Genomic DNA, 22,967 nt, shown 5'->3' with positions numbered 1-22,967 from the left:
ATGCTCGAATTAGGTATATTTAAGTTCGAGTTTGATTCGAAACTCGAAAACTTTAATATTTTTGCTCGAATTTGATTCACATGAAGACTTGATTTTTAATTCGACTCAAAATATTCGAACATATTCACAAATTATTTTGTTCTAATGAAGTCAAGAATATGCACCATATGTATATGTACAACACTCCACTTTTTTTTAATCAAGTATATTCCACTTTAATTATTTTATGTGACAGTTGAGGGGAATACTCCATTTGGATCTCAATTATTCAATTTCTAATTTAGTCATCTTTGAGTTAAAATAGTCACTTTTGTTTCATATGTTTTTTTCTCATTTAGTTTAAATTCTCATTTTACTCTATTTATTGTGATTTAATTTTTTTTACAAATAGTTTTTTTTCTAGCTCATCATGTTTCCATAAAGTAAATTAAAATTTATACAATTAGACCAGAATGCTGCCGGGTGTTTCTATCGGGTTTTACAAACCATTTCCCATAATTTAACCATGTTGTCGCAATTGAAGATTCATGTCGTAGATTCCTTAAACAACACTTAACACAACCTTATTTGACACTTTTGATATGGGATGAGTGGTCATATCTTTCACTAATGGAATGGTACGTAGAATCACGTGTCATTAATTTTTGTCTCGGAATCTTCTTCTTTTTTGTGGTCCTCAAAACAGATGCATCTTGCGTAGTCCCTCACCTCTTGATCATGACTCTGCAAAGGGTTTTCACCAAATTGTTTTCGGTCAGATAATGGACGAAACCCCTTTACGAATTCTGGCTCTTTTTGGTTTGGACATTTCGGGCAGATTTTTTCTATCCATCTCCTAATATGGGTCGTGTTGCAGAATTTTCAGCAAGCTATTTACTTCTGGATAGTTTGTTGTTGAGTGCAATAATTTTCTCTGCTCGGGAGAGCGATCGAACCGTGATGTTTGAGCTATTGTGCGGTTTAAAATATTTGAGTTGCACCATTATCACCAGCTATAGCTTTTGGTAAAGCGGCAAGCGCTCGATCCTACAATTGATATCAGAGCCAATGTCACGAGCTCGATTCTCATTGATTGCAAGGAGTGCAATTATTGGGAGGGAGATTGTTGGGTGCAATAATTGTCTCTGCTTGGTAGAGCGATCGAACCGTGGTGCTTGAACTATTGTGCGGTTTAAAATATTTGAGTTGCACCATTACCATCAGCTATAGCTTTTGGTAAAGCGGTAAGTGATCGTTCCTACACTTGTTGTTCCACAGAAGAGTTATTTTTTTTCAAATATTTCTTCTACAAATCTTATATTTTTTCATGTCATAGTATTTAATAGAAAAGACTCATTACCTGAATTCTGATATAACTTGAATGGAAACTTGATTTTGTCCATATCTGTGAGACATACCCATATTCACATGCTTATCTGATGGAGATGCATCTTCAATAAATGAAGCAATAAGGGGTATTTCAATTACAGGAGGATCCTTGATGAATTTCTGGACATTTATGTATGGTCTCTTGAGCTTGATGAAATAGAAAGCCTCGTGTGAGTTTTTCTAGCTGGTTCTGGTATTGCACTGAAATATAGCTCTATAATATCTCATCTATAATATATAATCTGGACAAATAGTTATTGTTCACTCGTTTTTCATGGACAACTTCATGGATCCATTTTGGTAGTGCATATAACTCCAGGAAACTTATTAAATAATCCCTGTTAAGTATAAAATACCCATGAAATTCTAGAATTTTATTAATTTTTTATGATTAATTACTAACATGAGTTTATTCAATTTTATTTCACCATGATTTCTTACTAGGAAACATGTGCCTATGTATGATGATATCTCTGCTTTGATTAGACCAAGATCCAAGTGTTCCTTGATAATAACTGGCATATATTTCTTATCAAGGATGTTTATCTTCTCTAGCCGGAGGTTTTGCTATGTTCTTATTTGGAACATTTTTTTCTTGGAATCTTTCATTTTCGGGCGTAAAAATTTTTCTTCATCACAACACTTGCTGTGAAATTGGATCGACATTTTTTTTAAAAAAAAATGCTTCTTTTAGTCATAGGACCATGATTTGATGATTACATTGTGTTGTGAATACTAATCTTCTTGTCTTATTTTATTGCGTGTAGTTTTTTTAACATTTGTAGGAAATTGTTTCCTAACAAAATATTATCTCTCATGTCATGAAAATAAATCGGCGATTTTTACCTTATACCACATTGTTTGTCGTGAATCTCTGATTAGGATTTCTGCTTTTTTATTTTTTTTTCATGGAATTAAGATATGTTTTGAGAAATCTCGTCCAACTATTTGAGGTCTTTTTTTTTCAATTCTTTAGGAAAAACTCATATTTCCGATGTACAAATTTCGGCTCCTGAATTAATATAAACAAAAAAATATTATGCTTTATATTGATCATATAATATCCTAGTTGGAATGTATCTTGAGAATAGACTTGTGGTCATTGGATTCTCCATACCCCATCTTCCACTACAAATTCCATTCCGTTCTGAAGTCGTTTCCAATGTTTATGTTACTCAAGAAATTCTAACTTAGAACAAATTGGCCAGGTTATTTTTTGGAATTTCTTTAATCAGAATTATAAGTCACCGGAGTTTCATATCTCTTGGTAAGTTTTATTATAAGTTGTTCCAAATAGTATATGTTATTATAGGGTGTTGATTCATTTGACTAGTAATATCAAATACCATTTTAATTTCTCTTCATCTTTGGGCATTTAAGAGGTGTGTATTCAATCTTAGAAATTTAATTATTTTCATTGACTTTTGTAAAGTTTAAAAATATAGAGATATTGAATATAGACTTTTATGAACTTTATAGAAGTTTAGTGATATTCAAATTTGATTTTTATAGAGTCTTAAAAAGTTAAGAGGTTTTCAAGCTTGACTTTTTAAAAATCTATGAAAATCTATTGGTATCCAATATTTACATAGATTTACAATGATTCTAATATAATTCTTTACGTACAAACCTTAAAACTCTAGGTACAACTTTAGAAACTCAAAAATTGTCTACTACGGTTCACCCTAGAGATTTTGGTTGACTTTTAATCAAACAAAATATCTTTCTCACCTATATATTTCTCTTCCTCATTCAAATACGACGCTTTTCTCCTCTCTAAAGACAAGTCGAGAGTTCCTCGAAATTCAGAGGTATAATTCCTTCACTACATATCAAACAGCGAAAAAACCATTTTTAACAAAGTCCAAATTCCAAATATTTATGTGTGTGTGTGTGTGTGTGTGTGTGTATATATATATATATATATATTAAAATATTATATTTAAGATCTAGAAAAGGAATTTTTCCAAAAAAAAAATCAAAAAATTGATTGAACTTGTTTTCCGGTTCATAACTTATTCGACTGGTTTTTGATCGGGTTTGACGGGTTCTAAAACGGTTTTTAGGGTATTTCGGACCAAATCAGTGACTGTTTGTTGATCGAACATGTCCATTCAATCCGGTATTGAAAATACTGGTAGTAAGTGCATTACCTTCGTCTAGTAGGAGTAAATTGGATAAATTATTTTGTAAAAGGATAAACTAAATATATTGTGTGAATACATTGTTTTAATTAATTAGATTCAGATATGATTTTGTATAATCTAAAGATGTAAACGAACCAAACTGTTTGTGAGCTATTCGAATCTCGATTCGATAAAAGCTCGTTTAATGAGGCTCGTTAAGATAAACAAACCAAACTCAAGCTTTACAGTATTCAGCTCGTTAGCTCGTGAACATGTTCGTTGGTAAGTTAATGAGTAATCTTTTAGATGAAAAAATAATAGTTTTGATATTTGATTTATTAATTTTGCATAAATAATATTATTTATGAAATATATAGAAAAATCTATTAAATTTATGTATTATAATAAATTTACAAATTTTAATAAGAATAATATATTTTTTTAAATATATAATTTATTTTTTAATTAATTTATGAAATTTAAATGTATAATTCATATTTATTAAGTTTGTTTAGGCTCGATAAAGGCTTGAATAAGCTCGTGAACCATGCATATATTCGTTAAATAAAGTTCGACCTCGGCTCGATTATAAACGAACCAAGCTCAAACATTCAAGAGTTCAGCTCGGCTCGACTCGATTACATCCCTAATATAATCTACGGGTTTAGTTTTGAAAAATAATTTATAATTTAAAAAATTACACACGTACACCAAATTAATTGCGGCCAAATTTATTGAACTCGACCAAGGCTCCAAAGTCGTTATTGAATCAAAATGATTTGTGCTGTCAAATAACGAATGATCCAATATACTCCATTAAACCATTTAAATTGCGGTACGACGATCCACCTTCGCTGACTGCCATTTTCGCCATCTTTGCCAGATGATCGGCCCTTTCCAAGAACTCATCCTTCCTCACTTCCATCACTTCTCTTACAGCATTCTCAATCAAAACTCGGTCACAACTATCCTTTATGTCCACCCCGATCTTCCAAACTTCGCTCACGAACCGACTGTTAACCATTTGATCACCAAAATACGGCCAACATATCATAGGAACACCTGCGACGATACTCTCCAAAGTGGAATTCCAACCACTATGCGTCAAAAACCCACCAACAGCGGGGTGGTTCAGCACCTCCTCTTGCGGTGCCCATTCCACCATGTAACCATTTTCTTTAGTACCCTTATCCAACTCAGATGGGATATGACTCCCTTCGACAGAACCGGGCCTCATTACCCATAAGAATCTATGATTGCTATTCACTAATCCGTGCCAAAACTCGAGTAGTTGCTCTCTTGTAACTGTGGTTAAGCTCCCAAAGCTGACATAAATTACTGACTTTGGTTTTTGTGCGTTCAACCAGTCTATGCAACTGCGATCTTCGGCCCATAGGCTAGCCGAAGGGGTTGAATGATTGTTTTTGTTCTCCGTGAGCCTCGAGTTCAAGTGCGTGTTGACTGGTCCAATGGTGTAGAGTCTCGGAAAGTGTTTCGAAATATTGGATAATACAGGTTGCTCCAGATCTTCGAATGTGTTCAAAATGAGTGCTTTTGCTCGCAGAGTTTGCCTTGTCGAGTTAAACAACAGCGAAAGAGTATGATCATTTGCATCATCCACGCGACAAAAGCTTGGAAGATCGCGGCATCTTAGGAGACCGTCCATTCCAGGAATGCATTTCACTAGTTCGTCCATTCCATTTTCTGTATTACCCATTAGCAAAGATCAAGAATTCCAAACAAAATAACTCTTAACTGTTACGCTGTGACATTTTCAATATTCTAATTATATCTTCTTTACTGAAATATCCAAATTTCTTGCCAAAATTTCATAATGTTTCATGTTTTCATGACATAAATTGATATATTGCTTGCTAACTAAAAAAACCCTGAAAGATACCCAACTAAAATTCAATTTTGATTGATAGTACAGTGAACAAAAATACCAATAGTAAAAGGAAAAAAAAAACTTCCCAGTAAACTAGAAATGGCACCTTGAAACGGTATTTGCTTGGCTTCAATGAGTCGATCCGTGCAGAAATACGCCCAGAAAGAACAAGCGTTCATAGTCCCGAAGTAGATCAACGGAATCCCTCTCTCTTCCGCGAAATCGGCGGCGAAACTCAACACCCCATCTGCTATTATGCACGTTACAGGTCTCCTGCCAGCAGAAGTGAACAATTCTTTCTCGATCATCATTTTCTTGAAACATGGTCCCATAATGTTTAGGACAGACCAAACTATCTCCATGGCTCTCTGACCAGCGCGAGGATGGTCATCGGGGAGACCATCTGGGATCGTCTGAAACTGTAATCCAGGATATCTTTCCAAGGTTGAAAGGATGTTGGTGTGCTTGAGGAGACGGCGGTGGTTGAATTCGGAGGCTATGAATGTGACATGGAAATTGGATAAACAGAGGAGTTGGGCTAGATTGAGCATGGGGTTCATGTGTCCTTGAGCTGGCAGAGGGAAAATGAGAACATGGGGTGGGAGTACTTCTGCTTCTTTCGAGCTCATTTCGCAGCACCAAGATTCGATAATGGTGTAGTTGTCTGGTTTCGAAGATGGATTTTAATTTGTAGCTGAGAATTGATTATATATAATAACAGAAAGACCATCAAGCAACTGGACGATGCATGAATTAGTCAAACTGTTACAATCATATCAAATTGATATATTAAATTAATACAACTCAATACCAAAGTCTTGTCGGATGAATTGATTTTATATAGATGTTTTTATGGATAGCAAGCGTAGCAAAAAAAGTGACATAGAAAAGAGCTATAATAGAAAAAGGTCAGCGAAAATTGTTTAGAGTAGGTCATCGTGAACGTCGGATTTTCAATGAGTTGACAATATTATAACTGTCTCACATCGATATATTAAATTAATAAATATATGCTTATAAACTTAAGATGTTACACCATTCAATAGATTTTTTATTATGGAACACCTCTTGAATTTGTAACTTAACATTTGTATTCTCATTGAGAGTGTGTGAAAGAAGTGGGACGCCGCAGACATCGGCTGCGAAAAAAGTGACACAGAAAAGAGCTATCATAGGAAAATGTTAGTGAAAACTATGTAGTGTGGGTCATCGTGAACGTTGATTTCTCAATGGGTTGACAGTATTACAACTGTCTCACATCGATGTATTAAACTAATAAAGATATGCTTATAAACTTAAGATGTTACATCATCCAATAGATTCTTTTGGGATAGAACACCTCTTGAGTTTATAACTTAATTCAAACTAATCAAATTATACTGCAAATAAAATAGTAGAAAAATTTGCGAGCATATAGAATCTACATGCTCTCCATGCCTACTTTCATTGGAAAAGTGCTATAAAAAATGACATTTACTTACATGTTTTAATGACACTTGAGAAAATTGTAATCTTGAGATATAAATATATATATATATATATATATATATATTAATTAAATATTATAATTTAAGAAATTAAAAATAAAATAAAATATCATATTAAAGTTTTTGGTAATATTTGTCGTCAATTCAATCGAATAATAAATAAGGCTATTCTCATTTCTAATATCAATTCTAAAATTTTTTTTTCTCGCATAATAATTTACGATAATATTTGAAATTCTTCATCTATTGTCTGACTTAATTAATTTAAGGAGAATTTAAAAAATGAATAAATGAATAAGATAATATTAGAAGATAGAGAAACGAACAATAAAATTTAAAATTATTCAAGGGAAAAGAACTACTCAAAATTTTTATATATACAAAAATTCTTCATAAAATAGATATTTACGTTTTGTGAAATATCCTGCTAAGTTTTAGCATATTCAATTTTTATATTTAATGGAGATAGATAAAAATTGAAAGTGATAAATTTATATGTAAGCTGAAAGTTATAAATATATTTTAATAATTAATTAATCAATATAAGAAAACAACTTACTAAGTTAATTAAATTAAATAAATAGAAAAAGGGTAAAGATGAAAATTAACAATTGAAAGTGATATATATATATATATGTGTGTGTGTGTGTGTGTGTGCGCGCGCGCGCGCTCAAGCTCAAACAATGTTTGAGAAAGTGTTGGGTGCAATAATTGTCCCTGCTTGGTAGAGCGATCGAACCGTGGTGCTTGAGCTGTTGTGCGGTTTAAAATATTTGAGTTGCACCATTACTACTAGCTATAGCTTTTGGTAAAGCGGTAAGCGTTCAGTCCTACAATTGATATCAGAGCAAAGGTCACGAGTTTGATTATCATTGATTGCAAGAAGTGCAATTATTGGGAGGGAGATTGTTGGGTGCAATAATTGTCCCTGCTTGGTAGAGCGATTAAACCGTGATGCTTGAGTTGTTGTGCGGTTTAAAATATTTGAGTTGCACCATTACCACTAGCTATAGTTTTTGGTAAATCGGTAAGCACTCAGACCTACAATTGGTATCAGAGCCAAGGTCATGGGTTAGATTCTCATTGATTGCAAGGAGTGCAATTATTGAGAGGGAGACTGTTTGGTGCAATAATTGTCCATGCTTGGTAGAGCGATCGAACCGTAGTGCTTGAGTTGTTGTGCGGTTTAAAAGATTTGAGTTGCACAATTACCACTAGTTATAGCTTTTGGTAAAGTGGTAATCACTCGATCCTACACCCCACAACTTCAAGTTTACATTTTTGCCCTTTTTCTTATTTACAATGAAATAAGATTAAGTATTTATTTTGACTCACAAAATACTTATTTTTGAGTTCCAGATACTTGATTTGGATATTTGAATATTCCAAATGAGTAAAAAAATATTGGATCTTAGAGTATTATCATAAATTCAATCATTGTTGGTATTTTCATTGAAAATACATTAAGATGCATTATTCATGTCATTTATTAAAAAAAACATAGTTATCCCTTATCATGTAATAAGAAAAAAGTACATATTTTAACTTAAAAAATACATATTTTGGGGCTTCAATATTTGATTTGGTTATTTGAATATCGAGATGTTTAAGAAAATAATCGATCTTCAAACGATAACCATAAATCCAATCAGTGTTGGTCTTTTTATGAAAAAATATTAAGATGACTTTTTCATGTCATTTAATTATTTTTTTAAAAAAAGTATTGTTCCTCACTCATAATGGAATAAGAGTAAGTACTTATTTGGAGCTATTAGTTCATCATTCATCATGAAATAAGAGTAAGTATTTATTTTGACTTACAAAATACCTATTTTGGGGATCGAGATACTTGATTTGGATATTTTAATACTCCAAATATGTAAGAAAATATTGGATCTCGAGCGATCACCATAAATTCAATCATTGTTGGTATTTTTTTGAAAAATGCATAAGGTAGTGTTTGCAATCAATACCTTATTAGTATTCACATAATATTTAGATAGTGTTTGCAATCACTATATTATTAATATTCATCCAAAATATTTATTAGTATTCATAAAACACCAAAAATATACTTAATTTGATATCATGCTTATTAATACTGATTCACAATATTGTTGATATAAAAAAATATATAATTTTTGTCATGAGATACTTGAAGTGGCCTCTTAAATACTAAAATTTGTTTATTTTTACTTACAAAAATACACTTTGAATTTAATCTTGATTGACTTATTTGGCGTTCATAAAATAACAATATGATATATCTATATATAGGTATAAAATAACCTATTTTTTGTCAGATGATACTTGATGTGGATATGGTCGCATAAAAATAAAAAAAAAATTTATTTGTATTATCAAAAATAAACTTGGAATATAATCTTGAATGACTTATTTAGAATTCATAAAATAACATTATGATGCCTAAATTGGTAAAGAAATTACCTAATTTTTGTCAAGTGATATTTGATCTTGGCCCTTAAATATTAAAAAATTTACCAATATTCTTTCAATATATCTATGACCATTCATTTATAATAATCACTAATGTTTATTCAAAATACTTATTGATATTCATTAAATAATAAAGAAACACTTCATTTGATATCATCCTTAGTAATATTCATCAATAATACTTGTTGTTAATCATTCATTATATTTATTAATATTATATCATTATACTTATGGTTATTCATTATAATACTCATTAATATTAATTTATAATACTTGTTGGTATTCATTAAATAACATGTGAATACTATTTGATATCATCCTTATTAGTATTCATCCACAACACCTATTTGTGATCATTCATTATACTAAGGACTATTCATGTATAATAATCATTAATATTCATTCACAATATTTGTTGGCATTCATTAAAAAAAATGAATACTTAATTTGATAGCATACTTGTAATTGACTGATTTGTGTTGGTGACATACTTGAAGCCAAAATATTATATCTAAATTGGTACTCAAAGTACCTAATTCGAGTCAATAGATAGTTTATTTGGTCTTTTAAATATCCTTATTCCATTATTTGAGGATCTGGAAAAAAAATTGAGTGACTTTTGTTGGTAGCATCGTGAAATCAAAAACAAATATATAAATTGGAAGTTAAAGCACTTAAATTGAGTTGCGGGGTACTTAATTTAACATCAAAAGTATCTGATTTGTTCCAACAGATATTTGATTTGACATCGTAAATACTCTATTTCATTATTTGGATATGTAAAATATATATTACGGTGTTAATATCGAGTGACTTTGTTGGTGGCATCCGTAAAGTCAAAATATGAAGGAGAAAAATTAGTACTAAAGTACTTAATTTGAGTAAGTTTGTACTAGATTTGACCTCATAAGTACCTAATTCGAGTCAATAGACATTTGATTTGGCCTCGTAAATACCTTTATTCTATTATTTGAGGATGTAAATAAATATATTACGGATTTGATGTTGAGTGACTTTTATTGGTATCATCGTGAAATTAAAATAAGATACCTAAATTGATACTTTGAGTACTTAATTGAAGTCAGTGGGTACTTATTTGGCCTTAGAAATACCTAATTCTAGTCAATATGTACTTGATTTGACCTCGTAATATCATTACTTCATTATTTGGGGATGTAAAAAATATATTTCGCAGTTGATGTTTAGTGACTTCTATTGATGGTATCGTTAATTTAAAATATAATATCTAAATTGATACTTTAAGAACCTAATTATAGTCAATGTGTACTTGATTTAGCCTGAGATATATAAATCGAGTCAATAGGTACTTGATTTGGTCTCATAAATACCCTTATTACATTATATAAAAAATCTCTATTGTGTTATAAATATGAGCTAAAATATTTTAACCATACCAAGTAAAATATCATCAATACCAAATATCAAATTAATGATATCATCATTGTTAAAAAAAATTAATTATATTAACACCAGATCAATTATATAAAATAACAAATTATTAATATCAAGTATCATATTAATGTTACCTAAATAGCACATTAATTATACTAACATATAAATGTCAAAACAATTAAGTGATCATACTATGCTGGTACCATTCGATCAACTACATACTTATATTTTCTAAACATATTTTCCCAATAGTCATCAAGATAAAACAAAAAAAATTTCAACATTCAATACCATTGAACAAATTCTTCTACTGTTAACTTTAATTGGATTATTAGTAAAAAAAAACGCTTAAGAAAATAATGTGTATATTGAGTTAAGAAATGAAATAAGAAAATTGTCAAATATTTAAGGCTAAAATAGTAAAATTACCATTTGTAGGGAGTTAAAACACAACATAAGTTGGTGTCATTAGCTTAAAAAAAAAAGAAAAAAAAAAGAAAAAAAAAACTCATGGATACTGAATCCTAATCAAAATTTTGACAGATGTATTTTTACCAATTAACCGAAAATTTAACGTGTCTTATATAATGTAACAAAACGGCATTGTCATGTCGGTCCAAGGTATAATGTCAGTATATTTAGATAAAAATAAATAATAAAATTAGACATTAAGGTTTATGTGAAAAACACTTAAAATTATTATTTTTAAAACAATGACAAAAACAAAAAGATTATAATATAATATTTTATATATTAAAACTTTTCACTGTTGAGACGGATCAACCTTACCGATATTCACAATAAAAAATAATACTCTTAGCGGAAAAAATAATATTTTTTCATCGATGACCTAACTAAGATATCCGTCTCACAAAATACGACATGTGATACCGTCTCACACAATGCTTCTAAATAAAATCACTTTTTGAAAACAAAGAAAAACTAATTCACAAATAATAATAATAAAAACACTTAAATTAACCAAATACTTTGAGTTGAGAAGAAAAAAAACTGAGAAAGAGATGATCTGAAATGCCGAATGATGTTTAGATGCATTTTCCGATAACATTGAAGTAAGTTCCAAGCGAATCTCATACGCAGCACATTGGCAAACTTATCAGCTGCACAACTCTGATAAATAAGACATACATACGATTGCACGGTTTATTTCATCTTATCCATGTGAACATTGTCCTCATGATAGGATGGATATATGGCCAAGATTTGTCCATGCATATATAGGACCCACTTTTTTTTTGAAATTGTATATGTGGCAAGATCTTACCCGTTGAAATGAAGTGAAGAGAATACCCACATAAATAAGATCTCATCTACCCGATACCACCTACCACCATCAATGGTGTAGACAAAATGCATTTAATGCATTTCACGTCATATTAATGTAACAACTGGAGGCTGCATGCATGCTGTCTTCCACATGAAAAATTTTAATCACTATGAAACATTATTAGGTGCATAGAATAAATTATAAGGAAATTAACAATATATATGGTATTACATGATTACATCTTCACAGAAGGCGTGATGTGTATATAAAGTCAAACTGGACTTGGTTTTTTTATTAAAAAATATTTAAGTCATGCAGTCCTAGACGGTGTGATTTGATTTTTTTTTTTTAAAAAGTAGTACGTCATTTTAAAAAGAGTGAATCTCATGTGAGACCGTCTATCTGTGAGACGGGTCAATCCTATCCATATTTTCAATAAAAATAATAATCTAAACATAAAAAATTATACTTTTTCATGGATGACCCAAATAAGAGATCCGTCTTACACAAATTTTTGCCTTCTAAAAAAGTAACTTATCTAAATTATTGTAATATTTAAAATTCGCGTTAGTGATGAGATGTATGAGGTACTTATCTTGTTAATTAAAAAAATTATTTAATTTTTTTAATAAAAAACCATAAAGTCAAAATAAAATTTTTTTTATATAAAAAAACCAACAAGTCAAGCATGACTTTATATATACATCACGTCTACAGAAGACGTGATACGGTATGTTGTTAATTCCCATATGATAATTTTACTTATTTAACTATTTATTGTATACATCTCAAACAGTGAAAAAACCATTTTTAACAAAGTCCAAATTCCAAATATTTATGTATATATATATATAATAAAATATTATATTTAAGATCTAAAAAAGGAATTTTTTCTAAAAAAAAATCAAAAAATCAGCTCAAACGATTCAACTTGTTTTCCGGTTCATAACCGATTCGACCGGTTTTTTACCTGGTTTGGACAGGTTCTAAAACGGTTTTTTAGGGTATTTCGGACCAGATCAGTGACCGTTTGTTGATCGAATAGGTCCGTTCAGTCCGGTATTGAAAATACTGGTAGTAAGTGCATTACCTTCATCTAGTAGGAGTAAATTGGATAAATTATTTTTAAAAGGATAAACTAAATATATGTGTTAATACATTAATTAGATTCGGATACGATTTTGTATAATCTACAGGTTTAGTTTTGAAAAATAATTTATAACTTAAAAAATTACACACGTACACCAAATTAATTGCGGCCTAATTTTATTGAACTCGACCAAGGCTCCAACGTCGTTATTGAGTCAAAATGATTTGTGGTGTCAAATAATGAATGATCGAATATACTCCATTAAACCATTTAAATTGCGGTATGACGATCCACCTTCGCTGACTGCCATTTTCGCCATCTTCGCAAGACGATCGGCCCTTTCCAAGAACTCGTCCTTCCTCACTTCCATCACTTCTCTTACAGCATTCTCAATCACAACTCGATCACAACTATCCTTTATGTCCACCCCAATCTTCCAAACTTCGCTCACGAACCGACTGTTAACCATTTGATCACCAAAATACGGCCAACATATCATAGGCACGCCTGCGACGATACTCTCCAAAGTGGAATTCCAACCACTATGCGTCAAAAACCCACCAACCGCGGGGTGGTTCAGCACCTCCTCTTGCGGTGCCCATTCCACCATGTAACCATTTTCTTTAGTACCCTTATCCAACTCAGATGGGATATGACTCCCTTCGATAGAACCGGGCCTCATTACCCATAAGAATCTATGATTGCTATTCACTAATCCGTGCCAAAACTCGAGTAGTTGCTCTCTTGTCACCGTTGTTAAGCTCCCAAAGCTGACATAAATTACTGACTTTGGTTTCTGTGCGTTCAACCAGTCTATGCAACTGCGATCTTCGGCCCATAGGCTAGCCGAAGGGGTCGAGTGATTGTTTTTGTTCTCCGTGAGCCTCGAGTTCAAGTGCGTGTTGACTGGTCCAATGGTGTAGAGTCTCGGAAAGTGTTTCGAAATATTGGATAATACAGGTTGCTCTAGATCTTCGAATGTGTTCAAAATGAGTGCTTTTGCTCGCATAGTTTGCCTTGTCGAGTTAAACAACAGCGAAAGAGTATGATCATTTGCATCATCCACGCGACAAAAGCTTGGAAGATCGCGGCATCTTAGGAAACCGTCCATTCCAGGAATGCATTTCACTAGTTTGTCCATTCCATTTTCTGTATTACCACCCATAAGCAAAGATCAAGAATTCCAAACAAAATAACTCTCAACTCTCACGCTGTGACATTCTATCAACATCTAATTATATCTTCTTTACTGAAATATCCAAATTTCTTGCCAAAATTTCATGATGTTTCATGTTTTCATGATATAAATTGATATATTGCTTGCTAACTAAAAAACCCTGAAAGATACATAACTAAAATTCAATTTTGATTGACAGTACAGTGAACAAAAATACCAATAGTAAAAGGGAAAGAAAAATTCCCAGTAAACTAGAAAGTTTTGGCATATAAACCCAATGTTTGAAAATAATTACAAGAGATAATAAGTTAAAATTAAAATGTACAATATTTATGCATCATATCCCTATTTGACGAGGCAATATTCCTGATTAAATATAAGAGAATAAGAAATGGCACCTTGAAATGGTATTTGCTTGGCTTCAATGAGTCGATCCGTGGAGAAATACGCCCAGAAAGCAGAAGCGTTCATAGTCCGGAAGTAGATCAACGGAATCCCTCTCTCTTCCGCGAAATCGGCGGCGAAACTCAACACCCCATCTGCTATTATGCACGTTACAGGTCTCCTGCCAGCAGAAGCGAACAATTCTTTCTCGATCATCATTTTCTTGAAACATGGCCCCATAATGTTTAGTACAGACCAAACTATCTCCATGGCTCTCTGACCAGCGCGAGGGTGGTCATCGGGGAGACCATCTGGGATCGTCTGAAACTGTAATCCAGGATATCTTTCCAAGGTTGAAAGGATGTTGGTGTGCTTGAGGAGACGACGGTGGTTGAATTCGGAGGCAATGAATGTGACATGGAAATTGGATAAACAGAGGAGTTGGGCTAGATTGAGCATGGGGTTCATGTGCCCTTGAGCTGGCAGAGGGAAAATGAGAACATGGGGAGGGAGTTCTGCTTCTTTCGAGCTCATTTCGCAGCACCAAGATTCGATAATGGTGTAGTTTTCTGGTTTCGAAGATGGATTTTGATTTGTAGCTGAGAATTGATTATATATAATAACAGAAAGACCATCAAGCAACTGGACGATGCATGAATTAGTCAAACTGTTGCAATCATATCAAATTGATATATTAAATTAATACAAGTCAAGACGAAAGTCTTGTCGGATGATTCGATTTTGAGTTTATAATCTAATATTGATGTATTTATTGAGAGTAAGCGTAACGAAAAAAGTGAAATAGAAAAGAGCTATAGTAGAAAAAGGTTAGTGGTTTAAAGTAGGTCTTCGTGAATGTCGGTTTCTCAATGAGTTGACAATATTACAACTGTCTCACATCGATATATTAAACTAATAAATAGATGCTTATAAACTTAAAATGTTACATCATTCAATATATTTTTTGCGATAGACACATCTTGAGTTTGTAACTTAACATTTGTATTCTCGTTGAGAGTATGCGGTAGAAGTAGGACGCCGCAGAGATCGGCTAAACAAGTTTTTCGAAAAAAGTGAAATAGAAAAGAGCCATCATAGGAAAAGGTTAGTGAAAACTGTCTAGAGTGGGTCATCGCGAACGTCGACTTTTCAATGGATTAAAGATATTACAACTGTCTCACATCGAGATATTAAACTAATAAAGAGATGCTTATAAACTTAAGATGTTACACCATCAAATAGATTCTTTTTGGATAAAACACCTCTTGAGTTTATAACTTAACATTGATACTTTCATGAGAGTCTGCGAAAGAAGTGGGACGTCGCAGACATCGACTAAACAAGTTTTTTGAGATGAAACACATATTGTATTTATTTAATAATCTAACACTCTTCGATAGATGGATAGAATTTTGATATTATGGATGGTTAAAGCAACAAATCCATGTGGCAGCCATGTCACATTTCTTAATACCGATATTAAACAAAATTAACATTCCTTCTCTAATAGGATACAAACATCGGTCTCCCCAATTTTGCAACCTACCTTTTACTTGCCTCTCTCCAAATTTCACTCCTCAAATTATTGGTAAATGTCGCCGCCCCGGCCACTTTGAGGTATTTTTTTATATTATAATAAAAAATTAAAATTGTAAATACTATCTAAATATAAAAGTATTTATCTTTTTCTATATTTTTTAATTTTTAAATGATTGTTTCACTTCTAATATAAAAAATAATTATAAAATTAATATTTTAAATTTTCTGTTTTAATATAACTTCTTCACACAAATGTTAGTCATTAACATCAAAAAGTTTTAATATATGTAGCTTGTAAGAATCACATGCCTATGAACGCTAGTATTTGTCAAGTACGAACAATTAAATTTATAATTTTTTTATTAATTTGTTAAGTACGAACGATTAAATTGATAATTTTTTTTTATTAAAATAACAATGAAAAGACTTTACTCAAATTGCTTTGTTTGCAAAGAAAAGAAGGTTCATAACATATTTTATTTCGATCTTTAGAGTTTTTTTGTTTAATATTCATATTTTATTATTTAAAATAAAATTTAAAAGCTACAATTTATATTTTAAAAAATAACTTATAACCTTATTAAAAAATATATGTTTTTCCTTGTTTTTAACAATTTTTACACGCAATATTTTTTCCAAGCTTATCGTTTAATCCGCATTTTTTTGACACTTTTTATAAAACATAATATAGTAGATATCTTGTGAGATGATATCACGAATCTTTATCTATGAGACGAGTCTACCGATATTCACAATAAAAATTAATACTTTTAGGCTACGTTTGGTTGGAATGATATGATAAGGATATGATAAACTAATGATTAGTATGTAAATGATAAAGAAAATGATTGTGGTAGGATGTATTAATATGGGGTAAAATAATATTATGTTTGGTAAGATTTTTAAGTGTAGGATAATTTTGAATTTTTTGATGAAAAGACGAAATTGCCCTTCTCTTTCGCGGCGGCGGCGACGGCCGGTGACCGGCCGGAAATGGTCCGCCGGAAACGGCCGGCGGGGGGCTGCGGCCGGAAACGGCCAGCCGGAAATTTCGGCCGGCGCCGGTGGTTGGCCGGTGCTCGGCCGGCGGCGGTCGGCGGCTGGCGGGGGGCGGCGTCGGCCGGCAGCGGTCGTTGCGGCGGCGGGAAGTGGTGGTGAGTTTGAATTTAGGAGAAGGATAAAATTGGAAAAGTAGGATGGATTAAGAGTAGGATAAATAATCCTAGAGGGTGAGGAGGTATTATTTTAACCTACCTAATATAACCTAATCATTCATAGGAGACATAAGGTGGGTTAAATAATTATGCGTACCAAACGAGGGATAAAGTAGGTTAAATAATATAAACCTACTTTATCTCTTAAACCAAACGGAGCCTTAGTATAAAATGTAATATTTTTTCACGAATAACCCAAATAAAAAATCTGTCTCACAAAATACGATCCGTATCATCGTATCACATAAATGTTTGCCAACATAGTAAGTCACACTTGAACCAACGACAATTTAGAAAGGAGAACAAAGTTATTTGAATTTGTGTGCTGTTGTTTTGTCCTTAGCTAGCAATCAATCACTGCATACCTCATCGCTTACATCACTACAAAAATACTTGGAAATAATATTTTTGTGGCAAACTCTAATTTTGCAATTGAACAATAAATAGCTGGAAAAAAAATAATTGACTCACAGATATTTTATCACAATCCAAACTAAGATGAATAGACAGATGATTCTCACCCGTAGCTGTCACCACAAGATAGGAAATAAGATCCTTTGCCCCACTTTGTTTACAGATTCATCCGAATACATATATATTAATACAAATTTTTGAGACTGGATTTGTATTCCAATGGTCTCACCTCTTATCAGATTAGTTGGCACCTCGAGTTCGATTCCCCATCCTCACGTGTGTTGTATTAAAAAAATAATTTTTTAATAATTATATACATGTTAAAAATAAAAAATTTACTTACAAAATATATTAAACTAAATAATTCATAAAATTTTCTGTCTACTCAATGGTGGTTTTCTACACAAATTGAGAAACCTATTTATAGAATTTTTTTGGAAATAATCCAAAAATAAATACATCATTACATACATCATCACAGAGTAATTTTCAATATTTACAACTCTTATTTTCAACTTCAAATATTCCGACTCTTATTTTTCAACAATACAAGATTTATTTGCCAAAATATGAGTTTTATTTATAGGAATTATAATTGGTAGGGTTTGAGTCGGATTTAGCAGGATCCATAAACCGATCCATCATATTTTTAAGGACCGGAAATCCTTCCCCTGTTTAAACATGAATTCAGACCCGCCTTGAATTCATGCTCGAAAAGTGAACTGATTCTACCTATCAAACTTGTTAGACTCATTACCCAACCATTACTCATTTAACATTACCCAAACCCGGCCCAAACAGGTTGGGTTCAAGTCGAGTGTCTATTTTATTTGTACCCATTGTCATCCCTATTAATGCAAGAAAACATGTTGCACAAAATGAAGCAAGAAATTTCATTCCAAAATAAAGCGAGCCCACAACATATTTTGTTAATTAGTGTGTAGATCGATCATGTCATTCCTGATTTTTCTATACTTCTGAATATTCTAATCAACTTTCCAATTTAAGATATATCAATCTCAATACAAGAATACCTCAAAAGAATATCTCAAGAAGCCAATTCAAACGTCCTGAAATGGACGGCAACGCTGGTCTCAGCAGTGGAAGCCTCATGCAAATGGACAGGAGCAACACCAGAAATCCAGAATAGGTTGTGGCATATGTGGTTGATCCTTAGGAAGGATCATTTGCTTCGTGTCGCATAATTGAAGCCTTCTGGTATCTAACCTTCTCAATTTCCTTTCCAAGAAAATCAAGAATGGTGTCAGTCACATGGTTAGGTGCACATCCAGCATCCAACATCAGCTTCAAGAACTTGTAAGCATCCTTAAGTCGACCCGCCTTACTATGCACTTGGATAAGCGTATTATATGTAACTACATCGGGATTTATACCACTAGTTTTCATTTGTTGAAACAGTTTGTTCGCGTCATCGATTCGGCCAGCCTTTCCAAGGGAGTTGATCAAGGTATTGTACATCACAATGTCGAGATAACCACCTTCTTTTGTTAATTTGTTGAGAACAGCATTTGCGAGATCGGCTTTGCCCATCTTTCCCAGACCTTGAATTATCACGTTGTATGTTGCTACGTCTGCCGGACTAACAGTCTCACCCATGGCATGAAGGACCCCCCATGCCGCCTTGAAGTACCCCTTCTTGACAAAAGAACTCATTATGGAGTTGTAAGTAAAGGTGATTGGGTTGACACCCATATCGGTGAAAATCTCAAATAACTTGCAAGCTAAACTCAACTTCCCCTTGGACAGAAAAATAGATAAATAGGTGTTCACCATATCAATATCAAAAGAATCTTCACCTTTAGCCATCACTCGAACCCCCCGCGTCAGCGAGAAAGATTGAGAAGGATGATGATCGGAGGTGACCCAATTCGCCAGCAGATCCATGTACGGAGAAGATGACCAACTGTCATTTTCGTCATAAAGGATTTTGTCATCTTCTGAACCAAGTGAACCATCACCTTTCATATCGACTACATTTGAGACATTCAAAATCTCGGCGAGATCATTTCTTGATGGAAACATGGGTGTCAAGTCTCTCGTCTTGCTTTGAGGACCCCTTAATAAACCTTCCATGGAGGATTTCCAACTAAGTAGAGCTGGAACCAAATTCCCATCTCTAACATGTTTCATGAGTCGCTCCGTCCAATCCCACCGACCTTGCTTGTAAAGTGCAATCAACAACGAGGTCACAGTCACCAAGTCAATGACAAAACCACGTGCCGCCATCTCTTCCACCAACTGGAATGCCTCCTCGAGTCGATCCTCCCGACAAAGTTGCAAAATGACAATGCCATAAGTAACACCATCCACAAAATCATTACCTTTTCTCTTCAAGTCACAAAACATAGTGTAAGCTGCTTCATCCCTTCCGTTTCTATACAACCCATCGATGAGTATATTATACGTCCAGCACGAAGCCCTAACACCATCGTCATCAACCATTCTCTCAAAAAGATTACAAGCTTCCACTAGCCTTCTTGACTTGAGCAAACCATTAAGGAGGGAGTTATAAACAACAGTTCCTGCACGTATACCATTACACTGCATCTCATTGAAGATTTTCAATGCATCATTGGTCCGGTAAGATTTAGAACAACCCTGAATAAGAATTCGATAGGTATATGCGTCGGGCTCATGACCCTGAGGAACCCTTAAGTTCCTCCCAAACAATGAGGGCATCATTCACCTTCCCAAGCAAGAAAAGCACGTGGATGAGGCTGTTATAGGTGCACAAATCAGGATCAAAGGAACCACCTTTTTCCTTCATCTCTTTAAACAAACTGAGAGCTGTAACAAAGTCACCCCAACGACCAAATGTGTGAATACATATATTATAACCACGTCTATCCAAGGGATATAGCTTTGTCGCACGTAGTTTACCGAAAACTTGTTTGAATTGATCTTTCATGTCTGCCTTCTTGAGACCGACAAGTAACTCGTTACAAGCAATAGCATCAGGAATGACAACCCCATTACCAAGTGCGGAGGATGAGTCCAAAAGCTTGAGGAACATCGACAAAGCAATGCCAATCTGATTCTTCCTCACAAGAGCAACAAAAACAGAGCTGTATATATCAGGACTCAAACAACTAATAACATTTGAGTCTCTCTCGACATAATCCAAAACATCCAAAGCAGAATCAAACTTGCCACACCTGATGAACGCATCAAGAATCAGTTTAAAAGTTGATGAATTAAGCACCAACCCATCATTCCTCATGGAGGAGACCAGCTCAAAAATATCGTTACCATGCTGATGGGTTCTAAGGCAAAGGATTTTAAACATTTGGGAGTAGGTGTCCACAGAGTGTTTGTAATTAGGCCTAAACGAGCACCAGTGAAAGAACTCCAATTTCTTGGAAACATCAAGAGAATTACGGCGTAGAGTTTGTAGAACAACATCTTCAGGACAAGGGAATAAACTCGCCATTTTTCTCAAGATAATGAATCCCTCCAGGGTTTTGCAAAGCTTTAGCAATGGAGGCCACTAACAAGAGGTCTGCTGCCGCCCTTTTAGCAGCAACCGTTTCGTTTGCGGCTGTGGTGAATCTTGTCCGAAAAGTGGCAGAATAAAGAAGAAGATTTGCCGTATTACCTCTTCGGCCATGTCGCATGATCCTCTCTGTAAATCCCATTTATATAAAATATCCATTAGAAGTTCGATAGATCGATGGCCAAATTCGAAAAGGGGCGAGACCAAACATATAGGGACTGAGAAAATAGAAGGGCCGGCTTCCTCAATCTATTTTTTTAAACCAGATCGAGTAATTCAAATATCCGATTTATTTTTAATTTTTTTATTTTAATTTATAGAAAATACTTTAATTTAATTAAAATAAAATTGTGTTATTTTATTTATATATTTTAGTAAGTGATGTTAATATACTAATATTTTTGTATTTTAATTAAATTCAGGTGTACTCGAACGCGAATACCCGATTATTTCGTGTTAGGGTTCGATCATTCGGATATATAAAACGTAGAACCCAAAACCCCGACCTACTTGAACACAAATAACTCAATCCGTGCCCACCATGTTACCTGTCAATGGGAGGTAAAAACCATTATACACGATCAGTCAAGTCATAGAGACAGCCCTAGCTAGAAGTTGGACGGTCTGATTCAATATTGATCTATTTGCACAAGTAAAGCTACGACTCGGTAATTCTTGAAAATTAAGTTGTTGCTTTTATTTTATATAATATAATAAATGATAATAAAAATAATATATAGAACGAAATAAACCGAAAAAAATTATATATATGTATATATATATATCCAAACACTATGTATAAATCAAAATAACTTAAAAATCAACAAAATAATGGATTTTATTATGCGTAAATCATAATTTACAAAAGTGAAACACACTAAAAATAAATAATTATCAATTTAAAATTCTCGTGACTAACTCATCAAAACAATATCAAAATTAATGAAATAATAATATTGATAGTAAAATATAACATATAATATTCAATTTAACTAATATTTAATAAGGAATTTTTTTGCCTTTTGTTTTTAGAATTATATATTACGGATGATTAATTTTATATCAAAATCTATATTTTGTATACTAACATTGATGACTATTAATTTCTTATTAAATACAATTTTAAAATAAAAATAAATCAATATATATAATAAAATACACATTCAGATAGTATTTTATGATAAATATCAAATAAAATAAAATATAAATTCATAAAATAATTATTAAATACAAATTTTAAACTATTGGTATGATTTTCACACTAAAATTTGAAATATAATTAAAGAACTTTCATGAAAAATGCTATTTTTTAGTTTGCTGAATTAGTTACCTTGATTTCAAATAACTATATTAAAATAACAAATGATAATCATTGATCATTATAATTATATTTATTATAAAGATTACATCATATATTGTTTTTAGAATAAAAATAATTTTTGTGTCTTTTAATTGCTTATTAATATCTTTTTTCATGTATCACGTATTTAAGATTTTGATGATTGATGATTAATTTTGATCGACGATCAAATGTATGTAATTTTTTAGTTATAAAATTTAATAAAATAATCATGTCCGTAACATATACATTTGTTATGGATAGTTTTT

The 22,967-nt window shown here is 32.5% G+C and overlaps 2 protein-coding genes across 4 annotated transcripts; both read right to left on the bottom strand.

Annotated features, from left to right (window-relative positions):
• Nucleotides 1–4,027: 4,027 nt before the first annotated feature.
• On the bottom strand, nucleotides 4,028–15,332 carry LOC140806897 (7-deoxyloganetic acid glucosyl transferase-like). 3 transcript variants are annotated; one of them, XM_073163427.1, is made up of 2 exons: nucleotides 14,693–15,332; nucleotides 4,028–5,198 (listed from the first exon to the last, which is right to left on the bottom strand). In XM_073163427.1, exons 1-2 carry the CDS (start codon nucleotides 15,210–15,212, stop codon nucleotides 4,282–4,284), a joined length of 1,437 nt encoding a protein of 478 aa, XP_073019528.1. In that variant the 5' UTR covers nucleotides 15,213–15,332; the 3' UTR covers nucleotides 4,028–4,281. The 3 variants fall into 3 exon arrangements, with proteins under 3 accessions (XP_073019528.1, XP_073019526.1, XP_073019527.1); XM_073163425.1 differs by lacking the exon at nucleotides 14,693–15,332 and adding an exon at nucleotides 5,489–6,084; XM_073163426.1 differs by lacking the exon at nucleotides 4,028–5,198 and adding an exon at nucleotides 13,277–14,266 and having other exon boundaries at nucleotides 14,693–15,308.
• A 3,392-nt stretch (nucleotides 15,333–18,724) lies between these two features.
• LOC140807948 (pentatricopeptide repeat-containing protein At4g01570) lies at nucleotides 18,725–21,587 on the bottom strand. The gene is given in 3 exon segments (XM_073164910.1): nucleotides 18,725–20,509; nucleotides 20,511–21,272; nucleotides 21,274–21,587. Coding segments are annotated over 3 exon segments (2,481 nt in total). The 5' UTR covers nucleotides 21,502–21,587; the 3' UTR covers nucleotides 18,725–19,018.
• Between the last annotated feature and the right edge of the window lie 1,380 nt (nucleotides 21,588–22,967).

This window comes from Primulina eburnea, chromosome 12 (assembly GCF_022965805.1).
Source record: "Primulina eburnea isolate SZY01 chromosome 12, ASM2296580v1, whole genome shotgun sequence".
Classification (NCBI taxonomy): Eukaryota; Viridiplantae; Streptophyta; class Magnoliopsida; order Lamiales; family Gesneriaceae; genus Primulina; species Primulina eburnea.
Note: the sequence above shows the minus strand (reverse complement) of the source record. Positions and strands in the feature narration are given on the sequence as shown.

What these genes read in the sequence shown, in the direction of transcription:
- LOC140806897 (XM_073163425.1), bottom strand. Translation starts at nt 6,011, where the DNA reads ATGAGCTCGAAAGAAGCAGAAGTACTCCCACCCCATGTTCTCATTTTC. An exon ending in CAAGCAAATACCGTTTCAAG is followed by an intron (nt 5,199 to 5,488) that starts GTGCCATTTCTA and finishes TGGGTAATACAG; the next exon opens with AAAATGGAATGGACGAACTA.